The sequence below is a fragment of the Bufo gargarizans genome, chromosome 8, assembly GCF_014858855.1.
Source record: "Bufo gargarizans isolate SCDJY-AF-19 chromosome 8, ASM1485885v1, whole genome shotgun sequence".
In the NCBI taxonomy this organism is placed as follows: domain Eukaryota; kingdom Metazoa; phylum Chordata; class Amphibia; order Anura; family Bufonidae; genus Bufo; species Bufo gargarizans.
The window spans coordinates 195,076,145-195,102,308 of record NC_058087.1 but is presented as its reverse complement, the minus strand read 5'-3'; the positions used below and the strand labels follow the sequence as shown (position 1 = coordinate 195,102,308).

The 26,164-nt window shown below is 50.2% G+C and overlaps 2 protein-coding genes across 2 annotated transcripts; one reads left to right on the top strand and one right to left on the bottom strand.

The window, feature by feature from the left end:
- The first annotated feature begins 63 nt into the window (after nt 1-63).
- KAT8 (lysine acetyltransferase 8) lies at nt 64-21,421 on the top strand. The gene is made up of 11 exons (XM_044304403.1): nt 64-280; nt 14,446-14,685; nt 14,850-14,924; nt 15,020-15,195; nt 16,174-16,227; nt 16,316-16,480; nt 19,274-19,504; nt 19,874-19,967; nt 20,443-20,593; nt 20,676-20,830; nt 20,941-21,421. Exons 2-11 carry the CDS (start codon nt 14,454-14,456, stop codon nt 21,003-21,005), a joined length of 1,398 nt encoding a protein of 465 aa, XP_044160338.1. The 5' UTR covers nt 64-280; nt 14,446-14,453; the 3' UTR covers nt 21,006-21,421.
- Nucleotides 21,422-21,960: 539 nt separating this feature from the next.
- PRSS8 (serine protease 8) lies at nt 21,961-25,478 on the bottom strand (the record flags this gene model as incomplete). The annotated part of the gene is made up of 5 exons (XM_044304609.1): nt 21,961-23,219; nt 23,995-24,161; nt 24,234-24,505; nt 24,744-24,888; nt 25,334-25,478. Coding segments are annotated over 5 exons (1,059 nt in total), but the record flags the coding sequence as incomplete, so codon positions are not given.
- Between the last annotated feature and the right edge of the window lie 686 nt (nt 25,479-26,164).

The following is a 26,164-nucleotide window of genomic DNA, read 5'->3' as shown; positions in this document are numbered from 1 at the left end:
AGACGAGCCAGAAATGTGCCCTGGAGGAAAATGGGCGGCACAGCTTTTTACCGCGGAGCTCTCGTCACATGACCAGCTACTGGCGACGCACTTCCGGCGGTTGATCGCGGCCTACTTTTGTTTGAGGGACCGGCGGCTTTTATCACCCGAGGACCAGGATTCCGCCCAGTGAGGGCTTATACGGCCGCGGGGGGTCCACGGGCTGCGGCGGAGCCGCGTCACTGTCCGGTGACGGCATTAGAAGGGGTGTGACGTCAGAACTGGTCATGTGATTGATGAGGTAACGTGTGGTTTGAGGGAGGGCACGTCATGCCCACTTATAGACTACAACCCTCATTATTTCTAATGATGGTGGGGCTTCACAGCGCGTTTGATATAACGATGGTCGTGGTGATGTCACAGCCGCAAGAAAAATGTAGAAATGTAGGATTTTGTGTTAGTCGCCTGACTTTTCCTCCATTGGCTTTTCTGGTGGTCGTGCGCGACTTTCCTGTGGTATCACATGGTTGTAAAACAGTCGCAGACAAGTCGCACGTAAGTTTGTGTCGTAACGTGTCCGTGTGGCCTGGCTGTGTTTATTTTAGGATCGCTCATTGCTGCAAGCATAACGGTGCAGATACGGATTGCGATGGCGAATGTGATCGTGTATTTTATCCCCCCCCCCTCAGTTATTATAAGTTAGCGGTGCAGTCACCTCCAAAACCATTATGGCAGCCGCCCTCGCCCACAGGGGCGGCCCCTCTGCTTCCCTCGGGGCGGCCGCCCTCTGCTTCCCTCGGGGCGGCCCCCGTGATTTGGGGCAGGCTTGTCCTTCCCGATTACAGGTTCTGACCTGAATGCATGTTACGATAGGAGTTGTCCTGTGGACACCCGCCATAATATGGCGTGAATACAGCTATAATACGCTCGTCTGTAACAGGCATGACAATCCGCCATCTTGACTGTAATATAATTTCTAGCGCCGGTGACCCTGTGCCTGGACCCGTCCCTGTCCGAGGCTGCAGTTATACAGCCCTGCTCTTCGCTAACTTTTCTCAAAATACGCTGAGCGATGCGCTGCGAACCTCACGTTGTGGGGGCGACTCGTGACACCGTGGGCTGCCCTCAGTAGGGAGGTGGAGGGGGTGCAGACGAGAGGCCGAATCAAATGGAAGCCGACAGAATGAGAAGATGTTGTAGGAGCCAGAGACCTAAAGGGTTTTTTCTGAGACTTAAAGAGGACCTTTCACCTGAAAATGCAAGTTAAACTAAAGGTATACCCTTACTCGCCGGCCCCGGTGGGGCTTATTCAGTTCTTCATTTTGCACTCTGTGCCCCCGGCAATATTTCCCGCCTTCTATGCTAATGAGCCATTCTGCTCAACTGGACGGGCCTGCAAAAGTTCTCCCGGGCATGGAGCGCATCCAATCAGCGCGCTCCGCTCTTAGCCAGGGAGAAGAAGCTCCAGTTCATCCATCCTGAGACTCCGACGCTGCTCCAATGCTCGCCGCGGGAATCCAAGATGGCGCCGGCTCAGGATGGATGAAACCGCTCCAGTTCTCGCGAATGTGATTAATTATATTCATTGGTGGCGCAGTGTGCCCCCCTAACGCCAGTATTGTAAAGTATAATCATTGGTGGCACAGTGCGCCCCCAAACTCCCCAGTATTATAATTATTGTCAGTGGCCACAGGGTCCCCTCCCCTTCTCCTCATTGGTGGCAGTTGAGCGGAGCCCCAGCAGTGAGCTAAATCAAATCAAAATATGGTGACAACCCTACTCTGGATAGATCATCAGTATCTGATTGGTGGGGGTCCTACTCCTGGGACCCCCATGATCAGCTGTTTGAGAAGGCATCGGCGCTCGCAGTAGCGCCACAGTCTTCTCTCAGATTTTTCCTAGGCCAACAACGTCACGGTCATCGGTTCACATGGCCTCGGCGCAGCTCAGCCCCATAGAAGTGAGTGGCGCTGAGCACGATACCAAGCACAACCGCCCAAGATCCAAGAAGGACAAGCCGTAAGGTTATGCAAATGGAGGAAATAGCAGGTGTCGATAAGATCTGCAGATGATCAAATGTTTGAGCACCTAGCTCCAATAACGGCAAAGTATTTTATCCATATGAAACCCAAAAAATCGGATCAAGTCACATGGAATGATTGTGCTGTGCCTCCTGTTCATCGACGTGCCACTTGTAAACTGAGGGGCAGCAACCTTGAACAGAGAGCCCTTGGTTTATCTCTCCATCTGATGGCTACGCATTTAGGGCTTGTTACCACGAACATAAGGGCCCTGTGCTGTGGACCACAAATTGCGTTCCACAATGCACGGGCACCCACATGCGGATCGCGGATCCATTCACTTGAATAGGTCCGCAATCCGTCCGTTCCCAAAAAAGATAGAGGAAGTTCTATCTTTTTGCGGAACGGAACACCACAGAAGCACTCCGTAGTGCTTCCGTGGGGTTCTGTTCCGCATCTCCGGATTTGCGGACCCATTCTAGTCAATGGGTCCGCATCCGTGATGTGGAACGCACACCGAATGGTGCCCGTGTATTGCGGATCTGCATATCCGGTCCGCAATACAGCAGTGGGACACCTACGGTCGTGTGAATGAGCCCTTAGGCTGAGATGTCTGTCGGCGCGAACGGATCGCCTGAATAATAGTGACGCGTAGCGATCCATTCAGTACTGCAAGTGAAACTGGACATCTCATCCCAAGCCTGAGGCGGCAAACAGCGTCTACACAAACCGTCAGAAGGCATCTGCACGACATTGTGCTACAAGCCAGATGTCTAGCTTCAGGTGTTCCATTGACCACACGCCACCGCTCTCAAAAGCTATTGTGGTGCATAACACGTCTAGCCTTTTCAGCGGGTGCAATGATAGCCAGAGATTGCTCTGAAGACCACATCGGTAACGCCATGAAGAGGCCTTCACAGGGGAAAGTTACAGTCCTACCCCCGAGATTATGTTGTGGGGACGCATAATGTGCAGTAGGTAGCCAGACCTCTCTATTCTTCATTTTAGGCAGACGTCGCACTACATTTTTTCCGCAAGAGAAAAAATACTTAATTTTTGAGGAGTATTTTTACCCGAGGAGGAGTATGACAGTTGCGGTAATTCAAATACATAATGCGTAGGCCTGCACTTGCCACATCTGTGTTTGGAGCCTCTGTTGCAGATTATATGTTAACAGATGCCATACTGTGCCACCCGTCACCATAGAGTTCCACTGTGAAAAAAAAACTATACTTCAGCCTATATGTTTTTGGAAAAACGTGGTACACAAAGCATATTATTTATTTTTTGCAATGGAACTCCATAGTGACGGATGCCCCAGTACGGCATCTGTCGGAGGCGTCCGTTAACGTATACGTTTTTTGTGTACATTGAACATATGACAAACTCGCCCTTATGTACCCGATCTTTCGTTATTTTCGTTGTTCTGCTCCGTTAGATGAGCAGAACAACAGAAATAAATAGCAGTGATGTGAACGGGGCTTAAGAGGTGGGTATTTATGAAGGGGAACTGCAACCACCATCATTCCTTCATGAGTGTGAGCTGGATCGTTGCTACATGTGATAATGCGGTGGCCGTGGCGTGTGCTGCGCTGGGTGTGTTTGAGTAATGCACAGGGCAGGATCTGCTGCTAGGACAGTGCCGGCCTGCAGCTTTAATAGTAAGGGCTAGAGGGACTGTCCCATCAAGAAGACCCTTGTCCGTGTGCTCAGGACCCTTCTGTGTAATGGGAGAGTTGGTGTAACCAGTTGGGGCAGCAGGAATTTTTACCATTGACTCAGTGGGATGATGGATACGTTCGCGTAGCGTCTGTGCGTGGACCCTCTGGCCGAGCAGAGAAGCCCTGGACTTGGGAAGTGACGCCTTGGTGCAGCATCATGGAGAATGAGGAAGAGAATCTGCTCTGTGGGGGTTGTAGTCCTGTTGTCCTGCGCAACCACAGATCTGCCAGAGCCTCTCCTCCTGCCTCGAGAAAACTGCCCACATCTCCACTGCTAGGTGTGACCACGATTATCGGGTCCAGGCATGGCGCAGTGTCAACTCCACTGAACCCCAGGTAAATCCAGAACTAATGGAATTTGGCTTCCAGGGGGTTATTAATAGAAATCCCGCGCTCTGCGACTTGTCACCAAACTTACTGGTTCAGGTTGTAGGGGAAGAAGAGTAAAAGTGGCTTTATGACTGCGCTGTCATCGCTCCCTGGCTGTAGTCTTCAGCTCATCCGCCACCATGCTTCTAGGGGGTCCTTGCGCAGCGCGCCCGGCACTGCTTGCTTCTGCCGCCCCCAGGAGCCAGCCCCTCCCCCTTCAATTGAAAAACAAACTGAAATCTTTAAAGGGTTTCTACCACTTGCATATGACATATTTGGTGTTCAGACACTAGCGATCCGCTAGTGTCTGATGTACCATACAAGCTAATTATTACATTAATCCGTTCGGCCGATAGCTCAAAAAAAGCACTTATATATTTATGCAAATGAGCCTCTAGGTGCTATGCAGGCGTTTTTCCAGCACCTAGAGGCTCCGTCTACCTTGCAGTTTGCCGCCCAGCGCCTCGCTCCAGCACGCCCATCTCTAACTGTATTCGATCCTCCCCCTGCTTCAGCCTTCCGAAATCTCGCGCCTGCGCCGTTCGTCGAGGCATTCGGCGCAGGCGCAGTCAATGTCTGACCGCTCCGTGCTCAGACATTTCCACTGCGCCTGCGCCGATGACGTCATCGGCGCAGGCGCAGTGGAAATGTCTGAGCACGGAGCGGTCAGACATTGACTGTGACGAACGGCGCAGGCGCGAGATTTCGGAAGGCAGAAGTAGGGGGAGGATCGATTTGAGTTGAAGATGGGCGTGCTGGAGCGAGGAGCTGGGCGGCAGTTTAGCAAGGTAGACAGAGCCTCTAGGTGCTGGAAAAAACGCCTGCATAGCACCTAGAGGCTCATTTGCATAAACATATAAGTGCTTTTTTTTAACCAAACGGCCGAACGGATTAATATAATAATTAGCTTGTATGGTACATCAGACACTAGCGGATCGCTAGTGTCTGAACACCAAATGTGTCAGAAGCAAGTGGTAGAAACCCTTAAGGTAGAGGGAAGAAAAAATAAAATAATATGGTTGCATAAGTGTGCACACCCTTTGTTGAAGCACCTTTTGATTTTATTACCGCGCTCAGTCTTTTTGGATATGAGTCACTTTGCCCAGAAATGTGCATCTAGATTAGCACCATTCGCTAAGTGGCACTAGACATTGTACATGTGGTGCTTGAAAGTCTGTAAACCCTTCTGAATTTTCTGTATTTCTGCGTAAATTTGACCTAAAACTACATCATCTTTTTTACACAAAAGATAAAGAACCAAGTCAAACAATTGAGTCACAAGTATAAGACTCCATCATTTATTTATTAAGGAAAATGAATAAATATGTGAATGTGAACCTTCAGGATCAGCAGAGAATTTGAAGATGAAATAGAGCAGCTATTTGAAATCAAGTGGGTGACCTGTTTTGATTAATGGGGTTATCCAATTTCAACACACCCCACCCCCTCACATGCGCTGGGCCCCTCACCGGTAATATACTTACCCCGCTCCCTGCACTGCTGCGTCTGCCTGCATACGGATAAAAACATCCGCGGGGTGGAGCAGCCAATGGCAGACCGAGGATGAGCATCCCTAGCGTCACCCGCAATGCTAGGGAGGCTCGTCCCCGCCTGCCTTTGGCTGCTCCCCCCAGTACATAGTTTTACTGTGACCACTAAAAGGCTTTAGGCTAGGTGCGGCCTAGTCTAAGTGCTGCACATTACCCGTGCAGTAGAGAGCAGGAGCCCTGCTCTAAGTACCTGGATCAACAGAAGTGTTAATTTGGGCTGTTTAACACCATAGATGCTGCAGTCAATAGCAACTGTGGCATCCAAGTGGTTTAGAGGGAGACAGCTCCCTCTCAAGCATCAGCAACCTGCAAATGTGATCGCAGGGTGCTCATACCATAGTACATTTATCATGTAATTTATCCCGCATGGTGAATGCTGTAATAAAAAAATGCTAGAATTGCTTATTCACCATCAAAAAGCGATCATGTCATGTACGCAAAGATGATACCAATGAAAATTACAAGCCGTCCTGCAGAAATCAGGCCCTCACAGCTCTATAGAAAGAAAGAAAAAAAGTTATAGTTCTTGGGATGGAGTGATGCAAACTTTAAAAAAAAAAAAATTACGATTTTTATTGTGAAAAAGTAATAAAGCATAAAAAGCACTTTGGCATCGCTGTAATCGTACTGACCCAGAGGGCAAATTTTATCATGTAAAAACTCAATGGATGCTATTAGGGATCGATCGGTTTTACCGATATCTGACGATATTCAGGATTTTCAAAGTTATCGGCATCTATTTTGCCAATAACGAATCGGAACAAGGATCGCGCTGCTCTCAGTGCAATCCGTGTTCCCTCAGCAGCACAGGGGAGAAGGAAGCAGCGTCTCCCTCCTATGCTGCTGCCACCAATGAGGAGGCGGGGAGGGGCTGTGGTCACTGCGCCACTAATGAGAGGAGGGGCTGTGGTCACTGCACCACCAATGAGAGGAGAGAGAAGAGGAGGAGGGGCTGTGGTCACTGCGCCACCAATGAGAGAGGAGGGGAGGGGCTGTGGTAACTGCGCCACCAATGAGAGGAGGAGGGGCTGTGGTCACTGCGCCACCAATGAGAGAAGAGGAGGAGAGTGGCTGTGGTCACTGCGCCACCAATGAGAGGAGAGAGAAGAGGAGGAGGGGAGGGGCTGTGGTAACTGCGCCACCAATGAGAGGAGGAGGGGAGGGGCTGTGGTAACTGCGCCACCAATGATGTTAACTCACTCACTCATTCAAATTCAACAGGAGCTGGCTGCAGAATCATATAGCCGCACCCGACCTCTATGACAAGTAGCTGTGATCTGCAGTAGTTAACCCCTGCTGCACCTGAGGGGTTAACTGCTACAGATCGCAGCTACCGTTCATAGAGGTCGGGTGCGGCTATATGATTCTGCAGCCAGCGCCCACCTCCTGTATATGAATTAATGAGCGGGTTATCTACATTGGTGGCGCAGTGTGCCCCCCAGTATTAATCATTGGTGGCAATGGCCACAGGGTCCCCTCCTCCTCATTGGTAGCTTCTGATCGGAGCCCCAGCAGTGTAATCGCGCAGGACTGAAGCCCTGGCTGTCATGGTGATCTCCCTGCTGCTGTGTGTACTATACACTCTCCCTATTCACCCTAATAGAGCTGTATCAGGGTGAATAGGACAAGGGTTCTAGCCTCTAAGGGGGCTAAAAGTTAGTAAAAAAAAAAACACAAACATCAAAATATTAAGTATAAAGGAAAAAAAGATAATAAAAAAAAAAAGATGATATACGTTCATTTTCAGCAGATTTGTGTAGGATTTATTTATATTTTTCAAAAATTGGTTTAAATTATCGTCTATCGGCCTGAAAGTTCACAGATTATCGGTATCTGCTCTAAAAATATCAATATTGGTCGATCCCTAGATGCTATCAAAGATGCTAAACTACAGCCAGATGCTTTATTATCCCATAAAACAGAATGAGCCTGCGCTGGACTCAAGCCAGATACTCCAAATGGGCTAATAAACCAGAAAAACGGCACATAAATCAGGTGTTTGACCCTCCCGAGCGTGGAGCTTGGCTTACCGCTAAGGCCTCTTTCACACCAGCGGTTTACTGGATCTGCATCCGTTATGAACGGATCCGGTTGTATTATCTGTAACATTGCCAAGAAGGATCCGTCATGATCTCCACTGAAAGTCTATTGTGACTTGCATTGGGGGTAATGCCAGATCCGTCTCGCTCCACATCGCAGGACAGAAAGCAAAATACAACAAGTTGCGGTTTGCTCTCCGGTCTGGGAACTAAACAGATGGAATGCACCTTGGAGCTCTTCGTTCAGTTCAGTTCAGTTATTTCCCCATTGACAATGAATGGAGTCAAAACTGAAGCGTTTTTTTTTCCGGTATCGAGCCCCTATGACGGATCTCAATACCGGAAAACTAAAACGCTAGTGCGAAAGTCGCCTAACCTGAACCGTATTTACAGTTCTTTTGAGCACTCTATAGGGGCAGGCCGGGGTCTCCTCCTCTACTTGCCCTAGAAGTGGCCCCCTTAGCTGACTTACCTAGAGGTAATCCAAACATTTCAGGAGTTAAGATCGAGTCGCAGGAATATAAACTAAACCTAATTTCAGAGCCTAATCTATGGAAGGTATTGGGCGACTTCTCTGAAGTCTCAGGATTGCAAATGAATGTGACCAAATCAGAGGCCATGTGCATCTCCCATCCAATCGTCCAACTACTGGAACAAAACTCTGGATTTGTTTCCTGCAGGGACAAATTGTGCTATTTAAGGATCTGTCTGACGCCTACTCTGAAGGGTCTATACCATGAAAATTACCTTATGTTCCATCAAGTCTGACCTAAGTGGGATTGGCCCTTGTCCTGGATTGGTAGAATACATACCGTTAAAATGACGTCCCTGCCGCGTCTGCTCTTCCAGTCCCAACCCCTGATGTAGCTTCAGGGGGTACATCAAGATATTTGTCGACTTTATTTGGGCTCGTAGACTCCCCAGGATCAAACTTCAGGGGGACTCCCGCTACCTAACTTCATCTAATGCGGCACAATTAGCCCAACTTCTTTCATCTAATCTCCCCGCAGGGCGCCTAGAACCTGTCAAGATGGAGTCTGACCTTTTCGGCTCCTATCTCCTTGGCAGTGATCTTCTGGTCCTCAGAGCCTACCCCAGTAGATGCCAAAACTAAGGCTACTTTCGCACTAGCGCTTTGTTGTGGATCCGTCATGGATCTGCAAAAGCTCTTCCGTTACAATAATACAAGCCCATACATCCGTCATGAGCGGATCTGGTTGTATTATGTCTTCTATAGCCATGACTAATCCGTCTTGAACACCATTGAAAGTCAGAGAAAACGGATCCGTCCCCATTGACTTACATTGTGTGCCGTTTGGCTCCGCTTCGTCAGGTGGACAGCAAAATGCTGCAGGCGGCCTCCAGAGCGGAATGGAGACGGAACGGAGGAAAACTGACGCATTCTGAGCGGATCCTTTTCCATTTAGAATGCATAAGGGCAAAACTAATCAGTTTTTGGACCGCTTTTGGGAGCCCTGAATGGATCTCACAAACGGAAACCAAAACGCCAGTGTGAAGGTAGACTTAGTCTTTTCTCTTTTTTATTCCATTCTATTATGGAGATCAGTGAGATTGAAGTTTATAATGCAGTTGAGGTTTGCCCCTCTAACCCGCCTTTTACGTGGTGGAGTTCAATCTCTGACACGTCTACGTGATTTTCTAGGGAGGGAGGAGTACTTTACTGTTTCTCAATGCAAAAATAAATCCCCCCCCCCCCCCCCCTCAGGAAATGTATAGACTGTGACTGTGACGGTTGGGCATCTAGCTGATACTACTTACTCTCCTTTGAATTCTTTATACTTTACTCTTTCCATACAAAGGGTTTGGTCTCCTATGTTTATAATTGGTTGAATACACCTTTTAGAGAAGAGCACACTGCCATTTATGCTGAGACCGGGGGAGGATATCCGCCAATAGATGCCTGTGTCGAAGTGCCGATCCTGCTGTGAAACTGTTAGTAAGGGGAGCTGGCAGCTTAATCTAATCGAAGCCTCCCTTAAGGTTCTCCACAGAGCCCACTGTGTCCCCGAGAGCTTACGTGGTATCTGTCAGGGGCTCCATGTACCACGCCTGTTGGGAGTACTTTCTGGACCTTCATCTGCTCTGCCCTGACCAATGTTTTAGGCAATACATTCCATAAATCACCTACTGTACGCCTCCTGGGTGCGAGACCCATTGGGATGAGATTTGCCCCCTTTGGCTCAATTCCTCCATCTTGCAGCTCGTATGCCTATTGTGGCCCGCTGGAAACCCCCACCCTCTCCACTGCAGCAGTGTCAACTAGAATGGGTACAAAAGATGGCCGCCATTAGTGATGACCGAGCGGGTGTGGCAACCGTGGATATCCTCTTCCCACTCAACATACTTTATTTATTTTTTAGATGTGGGGGAATCTCTGTGTGATGACGGTTCCCTCCCCCCCCCCGTAATGCAACACCATATATGATAGCTGAACTTGGATTTTATTTGAAGAGGAGGACCTCCTGTTCTTTACTCTGTTCCTGTACTTCTGAATATATTGCTTGCTGACATCATGGCCTCCTGCGTGGGGTCTCCTTCAGCATTCGGCCATGTTTGTATAATAGTCAAAATTGTTTCTTTTGGAACTAAAAACTCAGTGGCAATATTGCTGTCTTTTCCCATTCCTCCCAGAAAGAGTTAATCATTAAAGGGGTTGTCCGGGTTCAGAGCTGAACCCGGACATACCCTTATTTTCACCCCGGCAGCCCCCCTGAGGCTAGCATGTAGCATCTCATGCTCCGATGCGCTCCCTTGCCCTGCGCTAAATTGCACAGGGCACGGGCTCTTTCGTTTATCATAACACACTGCCGGGCGGAAGCTTCCGCCCAGCAGTGTGTTCGGTGACGTCACCGGCTCTGATGGGCGGGCTTTAGCGCTGCCCTAGCCATTTTACTGGCTAGGGCAGCGTTAATCCCGCCCATCAGTGCCGGTGACGTAACCGGGTATCCTGGCAGCCCCATGGAGGGCCCAGTACGTTGCCGGATCGCCAAAAAATGCCTTTGCCCTGAGCAATTTAGCGCAGGGCAAAGGAGAGCAAGTCAGGGGGGCTGCCTGGGTGAAAATGGAGGGATGTCCGGGTTCAGCTCTGAACCTGGACAACCCCTTTAAGTTATTTGCCCTCTAAAACGGTGGCATTAAAAACTACAACATGTGCTAAAGAAAATAAAACCTCATATGGCTACATCGTGGGAAAAGTAAAAAGTTGTAGCTCTTGGAATGTGATGATAAATGAAAAAATAAAATAAAAATTATCTTGGGGATAAATGAGGAGCGTTCTGTTTGGAGTAAGGAAAACTCTGCATCCAGCTTAAAAGCCTCCTCGGAGCTGGTAGGATCAAGGTTTGGGCCTGTTCTGCTGCATCTGGGCCTGGACGGCTCGTCACCACTGATGGAGCAATGAAGCCTGAATGATACCAGCAAATCCTACAGAAAAATGTCCGTCCGTCCGTGAGCTGAATCTCCAGAGAGCGTGGGTCATGCAGAAAGACAACAACGCGTAGACGCTAAGTCTATAAAGAAAAGTTGAAGAAGAAGAAAGGGAAAGTTCTGGAATGACCGAGCCTCAGTCCTGACCTCTGTCCAATAGAAATGATGTGGAAGAACCTGCAGCGACCGGTTCATGGGAGGAAACCACCAACATAGCAGAGCTGGAACTGTTCTATACAGAGGAACGGGCTACAAATCCTCCAAGCCGATGTGCAGGACTAACGAGGGCTTCATACCAGATACTGTAAGCAAGGGTTCACATACTTTTACCACTCACAGATGTGATATTGGAGCATTTACCTTCAGGTCTAATATTTGTGACTCATTTGCTTGATTTGTTTCTTTATCTAGTTGTAGGACTTGTGTGAAAATCTGTCATTTAAGGTCCCATTTTATACAGAAATCTAGAAGATTCTGGAGGGTTGAGAGGAGCTCTGTAGGTCAGTGCTGTGGTGGCTCTGCCCGATTAGGTCAGTGCTGTGGTGGCTCTGCCCGATTAGGTCAGTGCTGTGGTGGCTCTGCCCCATTAGGTCAGTGCTGTGGTGGCTCTGCCCCATTAGGTCAGTGCTGTGGTGGCTCTGCCCCATTAGGTCAGTGCTGTGGTGGCTCTGCCCCATTAGGTCAGTGCTGTGGTGAGACTGCCCCATTAGGTCAGTGCTGTGGTGGCTCTGCCCCATTAGGTCGGTGCTGTGGTGGCTCTGCCCCATTAGGTCGGTGCTGTGGTGGCTCTGCCCCATTAGGGCGGTGCTGTGGTGGCTCTGCCCCATCAGGTCAGTGCTGTGGTGGCTCTGCCCCATTAGGTCAGTGCTGTGGTGGCTCTGCCCCATTAGGTCAGTGCTGTGGTGGCTCTGCCCCATTAGGTCAGTGCTGTGGTGACTCTGCCCCATTAGGTCAGTGCTGTGGTGGCTCTGCCCCATTAGGTCGGTGCTGTGGTGGCTCTGCCCCATTAGGTCAGTGCTGTGGTGGCTCTGCCCCATTAGGTCAGTGCTGTGGTGGCTCTGCCCCATCAGGTCAGTGCTGTGGTGGCTCTGCCCCATCAGGTCAGTGCTGTGGTGGCTCTGCCCCATCAGGTCAGTGCTGTGGTGGCTCTGGCCCATTAGGTCAGTGCTGTGGTGGCTCTGCCCCATTAGGTCAGTGCTGTGGTGGCTCTGCCCCATTAGCTCAGTGCTGTGGTGGCTCTGCCCCATTAGCTCAGTGCTGTGGTGGCTCTGCCCCATTAGGTCAGTGCTGTGGTGGCTCTGCCCCATTAGGTCAGTGCTGTGGTGGCTCTGGCCCATTAGGTCAGTGCTGTGGTGGCTCTGCCCCATTAGGTCAGTGCTGTAGTGGCTCTGCCCCATTAGGTCAGTGCTGTGGTGGCTCTGCCCCATTAGGTCGGTGCTGTGGTGGCTCTGCCCCATTAGATCAGTGCTGTGGGGGCTCTGCCCCATTAGATCGGTGCTGTGGTGGCTCTGCCCCATTAGATCGGTGCTGTGGTGGCTCTGCCCCATTAGATCGGTGCTGTGGGGGCTCTGCCCCATTAGATCAGTGCTGTGGGGGCTCTGCCCCATTAGATCAGTGCTGTGGTGGCTCTGCCCCATTAGATCGGTGCTGTGGTGGCTCTGCCCCATTAGATCGGTGCTGTGGGGGCTCTGCCCCATTAGGTCGGTGCTGTGGTGGCTCTGCCCCATTAGCTCAGTGCTGTGGTGGCTCTGCCCCATTAGGTCAGTGCTGTGGTGGCTCTGCCCCATTAGGTCAGTGCTGTGGTGGCTCTGCCCCATTAGGTCAGTGCTGTGGTGGCTCTGGCCCATTAGGTCAGTGCTGTGGTGGCTCTGCCCCATTAGGTCAGTGCTGTAGTGGCTCTGCCCCATTAGGTCAGTGCTGTGGTGGCTCTGCCCCATTAGGTCGGTGCTGTGGTGGCTCTGCCCCATTAGATCAGTGCTGTGGGGGCTCTGCCCCATTAGGTCGGTGCTGTGGTGGCTCTGCCCCATTAGCTCAGTGCTGTGGTAGCTCTGCCCCATTAGCTCAGTGCTGTGGTGGCTCTGCCCCATTAGGTCGGTGCTGTGGTGGCTCCAGCTTATCTGCATGTTGACTCTTGTGGAGTCTAAAGTCCATGGCTTCTGTCGTCAGACTAGAGATGGCCTGTCTCTCCTCCATACTTTAGACTGCAGCTGTTTGCTCAGATTGCCTGCTGTGTATCAGCACAAAGACATTATGTGGAAAGCTAATTTTGATAATGATGTCAAACCGATTGTAAACTGCTGCGAATGGACGGAGGGGAGCACGGAGACGTCATCAGCATCCTGCCCCCACCTTCATGCTTCACACTGATCTCAGCTGCTGGATTTTGTCGCCGTCGCTCGATGCATGTGATGTCCAGTCCACCGACGGCCGTCCTCTTATCACTGCATTGTGCTGATGTTGGAGCCGTGTCCTGAGACGTGTTGGTTTAGTGTCTGGCCCTGGTTTGCTCAGGGTGTGCACATGATGGCTGCGCTTCAGCTTCCACGCTGTAATCTGTACACACGGCAGGGTTTATCGGATGTGGCTGACCTGCTCGTCTGCACGCCGTATCCTTTGTTCCTTTTTTATTCTTTGCTAATCTTTTGTACATGACAATTACTGCACATTGTTTTCTACTCCAGTCACCTCCAGAGTTTGCAGAAAATGAAGCCTTCCTGTTGCTTTCCGCAGGTTTCCTGCTGTATTTAGTTGCAGATGCAAAATAAACTGCATCTAGAATTGGGCTCCTTTCACATCTGCGCTTTCCCTTTCCGCTATTGAGATCCGTCATAGGGTCTCCATAGCGGGGGGGGGGACGCTTCCATTCATTGTCAATGAAGTCAAAACTGAACGAAATGGATTGCACCAGAATGCATTCCGTTCCGTTTAGTTGCGTCCCCATCACGGACAGAAGAACGTTGCAAGCGTTTTTCTGTCTGCGATGTGTTGTGGAGCAAGACAGTGTAAGTCAATGGGGATGGATCCGTTTTCTCTGACGCAATAGAAAACTGATCCGTTCCCTTATTGACTTTCAATGGTGTACATGACGGATCCGTCATGGCAATGTTAAAGATAACACAACTGTTCGTAACGGATGCAGACGGTTGTATTATGGTGACTGAAGCGTTTTTGCTGATCCATGACGGGTCCAGCGAAACCGCTGGTGTGAAAGTGGCCTAATGCGTTATGGAAGATCAGCAATGTGGGTCCCGAAGCTTTTATATGGCAGGTGCCTCGTGTTATGCATGTTCACCTGCCCATACTGTGGTTTGTTTTCTAGTGGGAGCCATGGATGACACAATTCCTGAGGAGCACAGACCTGTGCCGGGAGGGGCAGGGGAGAACCAGCATGATCCTCTCCATCCCCAAGAAGATGGCCTGGAGCAAGGGAGCATTAAGGAAGAAGAGGATGACGAGATGGGGTCTGGGGGAGAAACTGCCCCCACAGGAGGGAGAGACCCAGAGGTGACGGTGGAGATCGGGGAGACCTACCTGTGCCGGAGAGCAGACAACACCTGGCGTAAGGAACTGAATGTTTCTTTTGTGGGGGACACAAGTAATTACTAAAGCAGACATGGTGGTGGAGCAATCCCGCAATGTTTATAGAGACGGTCCTGGGGAGGGGTCTCCATCCTCTGAGTATGTGGAACTGTTGTGATCACGCTCGTCCCCTCTCATTTGCAGACTCTGCGGAGGTGATTCAGTCGCGACTGAACGAGCAGGAAGGAAGAGAAGAGTTCTATGTGCACTATGTGGGCTGTAAGTAAATGTCTCCACGTGGATGTCCGCTGCTGCCATATCCCTGGACGGCAATGTGACCTCTCATTCTGCTTCTCCTTTCTTTCTCTCTATAGTTAACCGGCGCTTGGACGAGTGGGTGGACAAAAATCGCCTGGCGCTGACCAAGACTGCGAAAGACGCAGTCCAGAAGAACACCGACCAATACTTGAATGAACTGTCGGAGCAGCCAGAGAGGAAAATCACCAGAAACCAGAAGAGGAAACATGATGAGATCAACCATGTGCAGAAGGTGAGCGACCAGAGTCTGCCATTCATCACACACATCCCTACAAGGGCCATACTGTGTGCATTATTTGAAATGGGATGTCCTCCATCGTAGAATAGGCGATAAATGTTGTTTCAGTGGAGGTCCCATGTCTCCAGGCTTGGAGGAGAAAGATGAGACGACCTCCTGGCCTGACAAACAGGGATCAGACACCATTCACAATGTCGCTGGAGGGTAACTAAAGCCTTACATGGCGCCCATACTCTGCAGTACCCAGATGAGGGTGTCTTGACCATATAAAAAGTGCTTCTTCTTTATAGCAGACAATGCTGTCCCTTTTATATCGAATTAGGGTGGGTTCACACTAGCGTTAGGGATTCCGTTATGGCTTTCCATTATAACAGGGTTATAATGGAAAATAACCGAATCCATAAGACGGAAGGACGGATCCGTTTTGCTGCCCATAGACTTGCATTATGCCGGAATGCAAAACGGACGCCTTTAAAAGGCATTCAGTTTGCTCTCCGTCCTAATAGAAGTCTATGGGAATCAAAACGGACCCGTCTGGTTCCCGTTATGCAAGACTGAAAACAAAGTCCTGTCGACAGGGACCCAGACGGATCCGTTAGGTTTTCCCATAGACTTCTATTAGGACGGAGCAAAACGGAATGCCTCTTAAAGGCTTCCGTTTTGCATTCCATCCTATGGATTCCGTTATAACCACAAGCCATAACGGACTCCATACCGCTAGTGGGAACCCACCCTTAATCGGCACAAATGACTGAAAGGATTTTGCACGAGTGTTACAATACATTTTCCTGCAGGTGGCACGGACTTGGTGGGGCAGATTGTTTTGTCACAGCAGCACCAACTCCTCGGATTACTTCTTTGTAGGGGCCCCTGAGTTCGGTGTAGATCTGATAATGGGTCCCATGATCCCGACTCTGCACACTGCTATGGAAGTTTGTCTCTGTCTCATCCCAGCTTCTATATTCTTTCTAGACTTATGCAGAGATGGATCCCACCACGGCTGCACTGGAGAAGGAGCACGAGGCGGTGAGTGACATCATGAAAGGTATTACCGATACCTCTCGGCTCACGTGTCTTCTCTTGTTCATTTTATTTTATTCCTCCTAATCTCCAGATCACAAAAGTTAAATACGTGGACAAGATTCACATTGGGAACTATGAAATTGACGCTTGGTACTTCTCTCCATTCCCAGAGGATTATGGGAAGCAGCCTAAACTGTGGGTGTGCGAGTATTGTCTGAAGTACATGAAGTTCGAGAAGAGTTATCGCTATCATCTGGTAAGGAATGGTGTAGGTCCTTTCTTCTCAAAGGGAACCGGTCACCGGGATTTTGTGTATAGAGCTGAGGACATGGATGGCCACTAGCACATCCGCAATACCCAGTCCCCATAGCTCTCTTTGCTTTTATTGTGTAAAAAAACCGATTTGATACATATGCAAATTAACATAAAAGAGTCATATCTTACTTGTGTGACCAGAGAAGAGTCATATTTTCAAGCTCTGACTCATCTCAGGGTAATTTGCATATGTATCAAATCGGTTTTTATACACAATAAAAGCACACAGAGCTATGGGGACTGGGTATTGCGGATGTGCTAGTGGCCATCTAGCAACCCATGTCCTCAGCTCTATACCCAAAATCACAGTGACGGGTTCCCTTTAAATTGATAAACCTGCTCAGAGCATGCGGAAGTCTGAATACAGGAGAGTGCAGAGCAGGACGCAGGGAACACGGAGGTCTGAATACAGGAGAGTACAGTGTAGAATGCAGGGTATGCCGTGGTGTGAATACAGGAGAGTACAGTGCAGGACGCAGAGTACACAGTTGTCTGAATACTGGCGAGTACAGTGCAGGACGCAGAGTACACGGTGGTCTGAATACTGGCGAGTACAGTGCAGGACGCAGAGTACACGGTGGTCCGAATACTGGCGAGTACAGTGCAGGACGCAGGGAACACGGAGGTCTGAATACAGGAGAGTACAGTGTAGAATGCAGGGTATGCCGTGGTGTGAATACAGGAGAGTACAGAGCAGGACGCAGGGAACACGGAGGTCTGAATGCAGGCGAGTACAGTGCAGGACGCAGAGTACGCGGTGGTCTGAATACTGGCGAGTACAGTGCAGGACGCAGAGTACACAGTGGTCTGAATACTGGCGAGTACAGTGCAGGACGCAGAGTACGTGGTGGTCTGAATACTGGCGAGTACAGTGCAGGACGCAGAGTACACGGTGGTCTGAATACTGGCGAGTACAGTGCAGGACGCGGTATACGGTGGTCTGAATACTGGCGAGTACAGTGCAGGACGCAGGGAACACGGTGGTCTGAATGCAGGCTAGTACAGTGTAGAATGCAGGGTATGCCGTGGTGTGAATACAGGAGAGTACAGACCAGGACAGGGTATGTGGAAGTCTGAATGCAGGCGAGTACAATGCAGGGTACACAGTGGTCTGAATACTGGCGAGTACAGTGTAGGACGCGGTATACGGTGGTCTGAATACTGGCGAGTACAGTGCAGGACGCAGAGTACACGGTGGTCTGAATACTGGCGAGTACAGTGCAGGACGCAGGGAACACGGTGGTCTGAATACTGGCGAGTACAGTGCAGGACGCAGAGTACACAGTGGTCTGAATACTGGCGAGTACAGTGCAGGACGCAGAGTACACAGTGGTCTGAATACTGGCGAGTACAGTGCAGGACGCAGAGTACACAGTGGTCTGAATACTGGCGAGTACAGTGCAGGACGCAGAGTACACGGTGGTCTGAATACTGGCGAGTACAGTGCAGGACGCAGAGTACGCGGTGGTCTGAATACTGGCGAGTACAGTGCAGGACGCAGAGTACGCGGTGGTCTGAATACTGGCGAGTACAGTGCAGGACGCAGAGTACACGGTGGTCTGAATACTGGCGAGTACAGTGCAGGATGCAGAGTACACGGTGGTCTGAATACTGGCGAGTACAGTGCAGGACGCAGAGTACACGGTGGTCTGAATACTGGCGAGTACAGTGCAGGACGCAGAGTACACGGTGGTCCGAATACTGGCGAGTACAGTGCAGGACGCAGAGTACACGGTGGTCCGAATACTGGCGAGTACAGTGCAGGACGCAGAGTACACGGTGGTCCGAATACTGGCGAGTACAGTGCAGGACGCAGAGTACACGGTGGTCTGAATACTGGCGAGTACAGTGCAGGACGCAGAGTACACGGTGGTCTGAATACTGGCGAGTACAGTGCAGGACGCAGAGTACACGGTGGTCTGAATACTGGCGAGTACAGTGCAGGACGCAGAGTACGCGGTGGTCTGAATACTGGCGGTACAGTGCAGGACGCAGAGTACACGGGTTGAATACTGGCGAGTACAGTGCAGGACGCAGAGTACACGGTGGTCTGAATACTGGCGAGTACAGTGCAGGACGCAGAGTACACGGTGGTCTGAATACTGGCGAGTACAGTGCAGGACGCAGAGTACGCGGTGGTCTGAATACTGGCGAGTACAGTGCAGGACGCAGAGTACGCGGTGGTCTGAATACTGGCGAGTACAGTGCAGGATGAAGAAGCATGGCTGTCAGACTTAGGCTACTTTCACACTAGCGTTCGATCGGATCCGTCTGCATTAGAACTTAAATTTTTTTTCTAAGTGTGAAATTAGCCTGAGCGGATCCGTTCAGACTTTACATTGAAAGTCAATGGGGGACGGATCCGCTTGAAGATTGAGCCATATTGTGTCATCTTCAAGCGGATCCGTCCCCATTGACTTCCATTATAAGTCTGGACGGATCCACTCGCCTCCGCACGGCCAGGCGGACACCCGAACGCTGCTTGCACTGAGCGGAGCGGAGGCTGAGCGCTGGCAGACGGATGCATTCTCAGTGGATCCGCCTCCACTGAGAATGCATTAGGGCCAGACTGCTGCGTTCAGGGCCGCTCGTGAGCCCCTTCAAACGGAGCTCACGAGCGGACACCTGAACGCAGGTGTGAAAGTAGCCTTAGAGCATATGAAATGCCAGCTCTGTGAGGTTGTAAAATTAACGGCTTGTAGGCTTGACTTCTGCTATCTTTGTGACTCTCCAGGGCCTGTGCCAGTGGCGGCAGCCTCCAGGGAAGGAAATCTACAGAAAGAACAACATCTCCGTGTACGAGGTCGATGGGAAAGACCATAAAATCTACTGCCAGAACCTGTGTCTCCTGGCCAAGCTGTTTCTCGACCACAAGACGCTGTACTTTGATGTGGAGCCTTTTGTCTTTTATATCTTGACTGAAGTTGACCGGCAAGGAGCGCACATCGTGGGATATTTCTCCAAGGTAATTTGGGGAAACAGTCCCTGTACTCTGGTAAAACTATTGATGTGTCAGAAGGTTTTGATTGGTAGAGTTTGAAATACCGAGACTCCCACCGATCCCACCGGAACAAGGAACACAATGCTTTCTCATAACTTTCTGTCTCTTCTCGCTTCAGGAGGTGGATTGGGGTCTGGCTCATAGGCTTCCTATTCCTATATTCTCCGGCAATGAGGAGAGGGAACGCACCTCGTTGTAGCGATTGGGGGGGGATCTCGGCACTTAGACCCAAGCCAATTAAAACCTCTGATATGTCATTGTGACACATTAACCACAAAGCTCTGCTGCATCGCATGGCTTCAGGAATAACTGATGGCAGCCGTGTCATTTTAGGAGAAAGAGTCTCCTGATGGAAACAACGTGGCTTGCATCCTGACCCTTCCCCCGTACCAGCGACGTGGCTATGGAAAGTTCCTTATTGCCTTCAGTAAGTGACCCCCTAGTAAAGACTCCACGATGACTTGGTTTTATGGCTTCTTAAGGGTTAACTTGCCTAAAATAAAACGTAAACTGCAGCAGAGGCCCCCAGCCGGAGTCCCTTTGGATTTCCAGGTGACTCAATTAATTAGGGCAAGTGAAGCTACCAAACAGTAGATGTCAATGTCAGGAATCCGGTTCTAAGCCTGGTGCCCCCTGCCAGCCATATGCCGAGCCTGGTGTAAACCTCCACATGTGGGCGAGGCGCAGAGAGCGGTAATTGGCTTTCCTCCTGACCAGGGAAAAATTGTTGCTGTGACTGGATTTGCAGCCGTCCGTTCATATGATTACAGCTCTGCCTGAGCCGTATATTGATTGCCAAGGAACGTCCCCCCTGATCTCCCGGCCTAGGATAGATTGTGTAAGAAGCCCTCCTGGTACAAGTGTGCTCCTTGTGACCCTGCTGATTGTCTCCTATAACTCAGGTTATGAACTCTCAAAGCTGGAGAACACCGTTGGCTCCCCTGAAAAGCCACTGTCAGACCTGGGCAAGCTGAGCTACCGCAGCTACTGGTCCTGGGTGCTCCTGGAGATCCTACGAGACTTCCGGGGGACGCTCTCCATCAAGGACTTGAGGTGAGTCTGGACGCTAACCCCTTCTGTCATGCTCCGCACCTGGTCCAGTACTTGTAATCCTCACATTTTGTGCTTCCTCCAGCCGTATGACGAGTATTACCCAGAACGACATCATTGGAACGCTGCAGTCGCTGAACATGGTCAAATACTGGAAGGGGCAACATGTCATCTGCGTCACCCCCAAACTGGTGGAGGAACACCTTAAGAGTGCGCAGTATAAGAAGCCTCCCATCACAGGTAGGAGTGTGGGCCTGTGATGTCACTGCGCCCTCTGCTGGTGCCAGCTGGGATTGTGACTGGAAAACGCCCATTGACACATCCATTATATCTTCTCTTTCCCTCGGCAGTGGATTCACTGAACCTGAAGTGGGCCCCCCCAAAACACAAGTTAATGAAGGCATCTAAGAAATGAGGCAATGGAAGGCGAAGGGAAAAAACAACCAGTGAAGCAGGTAGACTGTTTCCATGATCTGGATGATGTTACATGGGTGTGAAGGGACGTTCTCCCCAACCGAGGGGCAGAGTAATAGACGCTAGCACTGCATTGGCCTCGGGGAAGGTCCCGGTGGATGGCGCTGAAAGGGTCCAGGAGTTCATTTCTGTTCATCAGTCAAAGGTTTTATATAATAAATTTAGTTTTTTGTATTACGGGTTTGAAATATGAAAGGATTTTGAATTGTCCACCCAAGGAGGGTCCTGGGGTGTAGGAATATACCCCATTTATCCCTGGAGATAGCGCCATGCCCTCTCCTTCCCGTATATAGGACTATAACCCCTCCCGCTATACACGGGACGAGACGGCGGAATAAATGTTGAGAGGATGTGGATCTCGTCAATGTGGTTATTTTCTCTGTACACATTCAGTCTGTCTCTACTATGGATCATGTGTGACTACTTTAAGAGGCCGTACACAGAGCAGGAAGGGTTAACGATCGGACTGGTAGGGGCTCGCCCTCCATTTCCTGCCATAATGTAATCGGCGATCATATGGGTGACAATGAGAACAAGTCTCCACCCGGATGGTCATCGCAGATCATGAGCGCTGCCATGTTATCCTGAAAGAAGGGGCTTTGTCTCCGGTGCCCCCCGCAGGTCATCAAGGCATATGACACCTCAATCTTTGTCTCCGGTGCCCCCTGCAGGTCATCAAGGCATATGACACCTCAATCTTTGTCTCCGGTGCCCCCCGCAGGTGATCAAGGCATATGACACCTCAATCTTTGTCTCCGGTGCCCCCCGCAGGTCATCAAGGCATATGACACCTCAATCTTTGTCTCTGGTGCCCCCCGCAGGTCATCAAGGCATATGACACCTCAATCTTTGTCTCTGGTGCCCCCCGCAGGTCATCAAGGCATATGACACATCAATCTTTGTCTTAAAAATAATTTATTAACAGGAGGGTGAATAATTCTCAGAATAAACATTTCAGATGTAAAGATTGCGACAAACGATTGTCAGACATCTACATTCACAGTGTGTCCTGTATCCTCGCTGCGGAGCCCCGACATCAAGCTAGCGCCATCACCTTGGTGAACAATCAGGCAGGTCTGCGAGTGTGGGGCACAAATGTAATGTAACCCAGCTTTCCCTGACATGGTATATGGGGTTGCTGTTTAATTTATGAAGCCATCGTTCCCAGCCTAATAAGATTTCATGTATTTAATAGAGATGTGAGCAAATCATTCTCCTAATCGCACGCTGCTAATAGTGTTTCCCAGCCCGAGCCTCGCATTCTCCACATAAATCATTTAGAATTTATTTACAAGTATACGAGGTTACAAGACAGAGAAGAGACATAGGATTTGTTCCCTCCAGGAGAGGTACACAAGTGTTCAGCTGGCCATTGAGGGAAGGATGCCCCTCCCACCTCCAGATCCTCATGGAGACACCTGATCCAAGGCCCGCCCCTGAGGTGCAGACCTCTTTTGTTTTTATACAAGAACCAGGATCCGTCCTCCCATTAATGCGATGACGTGCCCCTCCTGGACATCCAGTAGCAAATGATTGGAGGAAGATGGTGACAAAGGGGCCAGAGCCTAACTTCTTCGGAATGGAGCCACTATCAGATGATGGGGACATCCTTTATCACAACGTGAACATGCAGCATCGACTGCTGGAAGACATTCAGTTATTGCAGGCTCGGTGTGAGCACCATTAATCAGTTGCATAGTCTTAATTGTGAGGGTGACTTTAGCCAAACCCGGACATTGAAGTAAAGGGAAAAGACACAATACAGACAGGAGTGTATAATAAAGGTTGGGGTGGTATGGAAGGCAAGTGACTGATCTCAGCTGGATTACAGGTCAGTCAGGACATACGCGGTCAGCCAGTAGAGGGGCAGCATGCCCAGAGTGACCAGGACCAGCGCTGCACTGTTGGGGTAGGGGTATAACTGGCCATCCGCTGCCTTACAGCCATTCTCATGGTCAGGCACCGGGGTTGTGTCCACGATGAAGTCATCCACCTGAACGTCTGGGACCACGCTCTTGATCCAGTCGATATGGGCAGAGGTTGCCGTGTAGACTCCAGGCCTGTTTGGGGATCCGCACTCCTCTCCCCAGCTGACCACGCCAGCCAGGTACCAGTTGTTATTTGTGTAACAGGAGAGGGGTCCTCCGGAGTCACCCTGAAAAAACAATACAGTAATGAGTAGCATGCAGGGGACAAGACGAAGGTCAAGGTCTATAAGATGCTGAGCAGTAATGGCCGTCACTGTAGTAAGCTTCCTCGATACCCCTGGTGATATATGCATAGTTTTCAGGTTCAGTCCTCAGTGTGGTTCAGGCATCATATTCATGAACTAGGAAGATCAGGATGAGCGCAGTAAGTTCCCCTTAGAGCATGAGTATAAGGCCTATTGCACACGACCATATGGTTTTGCGGTCCGTTTTTTTGTTTGTTTGCGTAGTGTTTCCTTTCCGTTTGTGATCTGTTTTTTTTCAGATCGGAAACGGAAGCATACAATATTGTTTAAACAGTAAGTACATAAAACAATGGGCTGGGCATTACATAGTCCATAGAAACGGATACAGAAGACCTACGGATGCATTCCTTTTTTTGGGCGGAACCGTTGACTTGAATGGAGCCACGGAACGCGATTTGTGGGCAATAATAGGACATGTTCTATCGTGGAACGGAAATACGGAAACTGAATGCATACGGAGTACCTTCACGTTGTTTTTGCGGACCTGTTGAAGTGGACAGGACCGCAAACGGAACGGAAACTAAAAAAAAAATACGGTCGTGTGCAAGAGGCCTAAAGGTTATGAACCAAGTGCCTATGATTATAATGCTGGCGAGTAAGGGCTAATATGGCGCCGTACAACCGCGTAGACCGGCTGTGGCCTACAGTCCGACATCGCTGATCCAGCGTTACCTCCTCCACTCAGAGGGCCACATACCTGACACGCATCGACAGATCCATCCACTAACCCGGCGCAGATCATGTCTTGCTGGATGGACGACAGCGTGTCCTCGCCGGGGTTGATTTTGTACAGACAGTTGCAGGTCCTTCTGCTGATGATCGTCACATAAGCAACCTGGAGGGTCTGAGGGTTTGTAAGTGGAACTGCAAAAATAAGAAATCCAGTCGGTAACCTGCGTCGTGGGCGGTGGAGCGGTGATATGCGCCTGCGTTTACCTGAGTGTGCGGTATGGCCCCATCCAGTGATCGCGCATCGCATACCAGCCGGGAACTGGACGCTGGCAGAGGGCAGGCGGATGGGCTTTATAGCGCTACCGAAGTTCAATGGTCTCTGTAGTTTGATTATAGCAATATCTGAGGAATAGGCTTCTGGTGTGTACGCTGGGTTCTTAAAGGACTGTTCCACCAGAACCGTCTGGACACTGGAGTCCGTGGTGGACAGCGCGGTCGTCCCAACAACAACTTCATAATCTTTATCCAGATGTTCCCTATAAAATCACAGCAAGGGTTAGAATCAGCGCCGAGCATAGTCTGGTGACCCGCTACATCGACGACGTCATAGTGTCCAGGACCTGAATGAGACGGTCGGCCACAATATCAGAATTGTGTAGCATTGTGTGTAACGTCGCACCCCGGTAATGATCCCCCCATTACTACTGTGAGCTTTATCCCATAAATCCCGTGTAATTATATGACCAGGGCGGCCGGCATCAGCTGAAAACTTACGGCGGGAAGCAATGTGCGGCAGTCAGGACATAGCGCGATGACAGTATGGACGCTCCGCAGACGTGTGTCTGTAGATGGCGCACGCTCGCCAGCCACGGCCAGTCCTCAATCTTCCCATTCTGTCCTCCAACAATGCGATTGGCGACTGTGGGAAAATGAAAAACTGTGATGTGCAAAAATAAACAGGTAAATGGCACCCACCCCCCGGCTGCACAGTGACACCCAGTGACAGAGGCATGAACTAGAGTCCGCAGCGGACGCTGCAGTGCAGAACGACTCCACCATCTGCAGAGGGCTGCATTATGTCTGCACTGATACATTGTAACAAACTGCTGATGTGAGGATTGTCTAGACTGGATGTGAATAAGGATATTCCCATTCACTCACAGCAAGCAGAGATTGTAGCGGAAAATAGCAGAACTTTTAATTGCACAAGACCAGGACCCCGCATAATGAAGAGGTTCTGCAGCAACTGGGGCGTGGATTAGAAGTCACCTGGGACTATAGCACTGAACCCTCAGAGGACTTTATTATTTCCTTATGATTAATTCCGGGTCTTTATCTGGAACGTGACTCCATCGTTTACTTACTTTGACCGAACGCCAAGTTCACGGCTGAAAAAGAAAAGAAGAAAAGGTTACAGCGGTGTAGTGATCCCGGGTCGGGAGGAGGAAGACACAGCCAATATGGCCGCCAGGTGCTGCCCTCTGTGTACCGCTGCCAGTCAGGCTCTATTAGTCATGGTCACCCAGCTTTTCTAGAGCTCTGTTTGGCAGTGAGGCATACAGGTACAGCTTCAGGGATAGCCCTGCACGAGGGTAAGGCCGCCATCAGCACCCAGCTTTCCCATGATCAGCAGGCGGGTGTGGTTGGCGTCATCTGCACCGCTGTCCTGTGATCTCGCCCACGTGTCTGAGGTTGGAGGACCCTCCTGATAATTGACATCTACACAGAGTGCCCATTGTCCTCCACCGCAGTGTGAGCCAGGAGGGCGGGCGTAAAGGTGGCACCAAGACCCGGGGCAGATGTCTCACCAGCCATGCAGAACTCTAGGAAAGCTGAGACAACCTCTGTAAGCTGTAATGGCGGCCATATTAAACATTACCCAGCTTTCCCAGAAACGGATGGAACGAATAACAAGGAAACTGCAAAACCCAATTCGGATTCCAAAATAATGAAAGCCAGCCAAACCCCGGAACCATGTATCACACAGGAGGGTTAGATACAGCAGCCGATCAGACAGTATCACACACAAGAGGGTTAGATACAGCAGCTCAGCAGACAGTATTACACAGGAGAGGATTAGATACACAGCTCAGCAGACAGTATCACACAGGACAGGATTAGATACACTGCTCAGCAGACAGTATCACACAGGAGAGGATTAGATACACAGCTCAGCAGACAGTATCACACAGGAG

Bases quoted from the DNA above. Each gene is read 5' to 3' on its own strand.
- KAT8 (XM_044304403.1), top strand. From the start codon at position 14,454: ATGGATGACACAATTCCTGAGGAGCACAGACCTGTGCCGGGAGGGGCA. The intron at 19,968-20,442 runs GTAAGTGACCCC...CCTATAACTCAG, and splicing joins AAAGTTCCTTATTGCCTTCA to GTTATGAACTCTCAAAGCTG. The intron at 20,831-20,940 runs GTAGGAGTGTGG...TTCCCTCGGCAG, and splicing joins TAAGAAGCCTCCCATCACAG to TGGATTCACTGAACCTGAAG.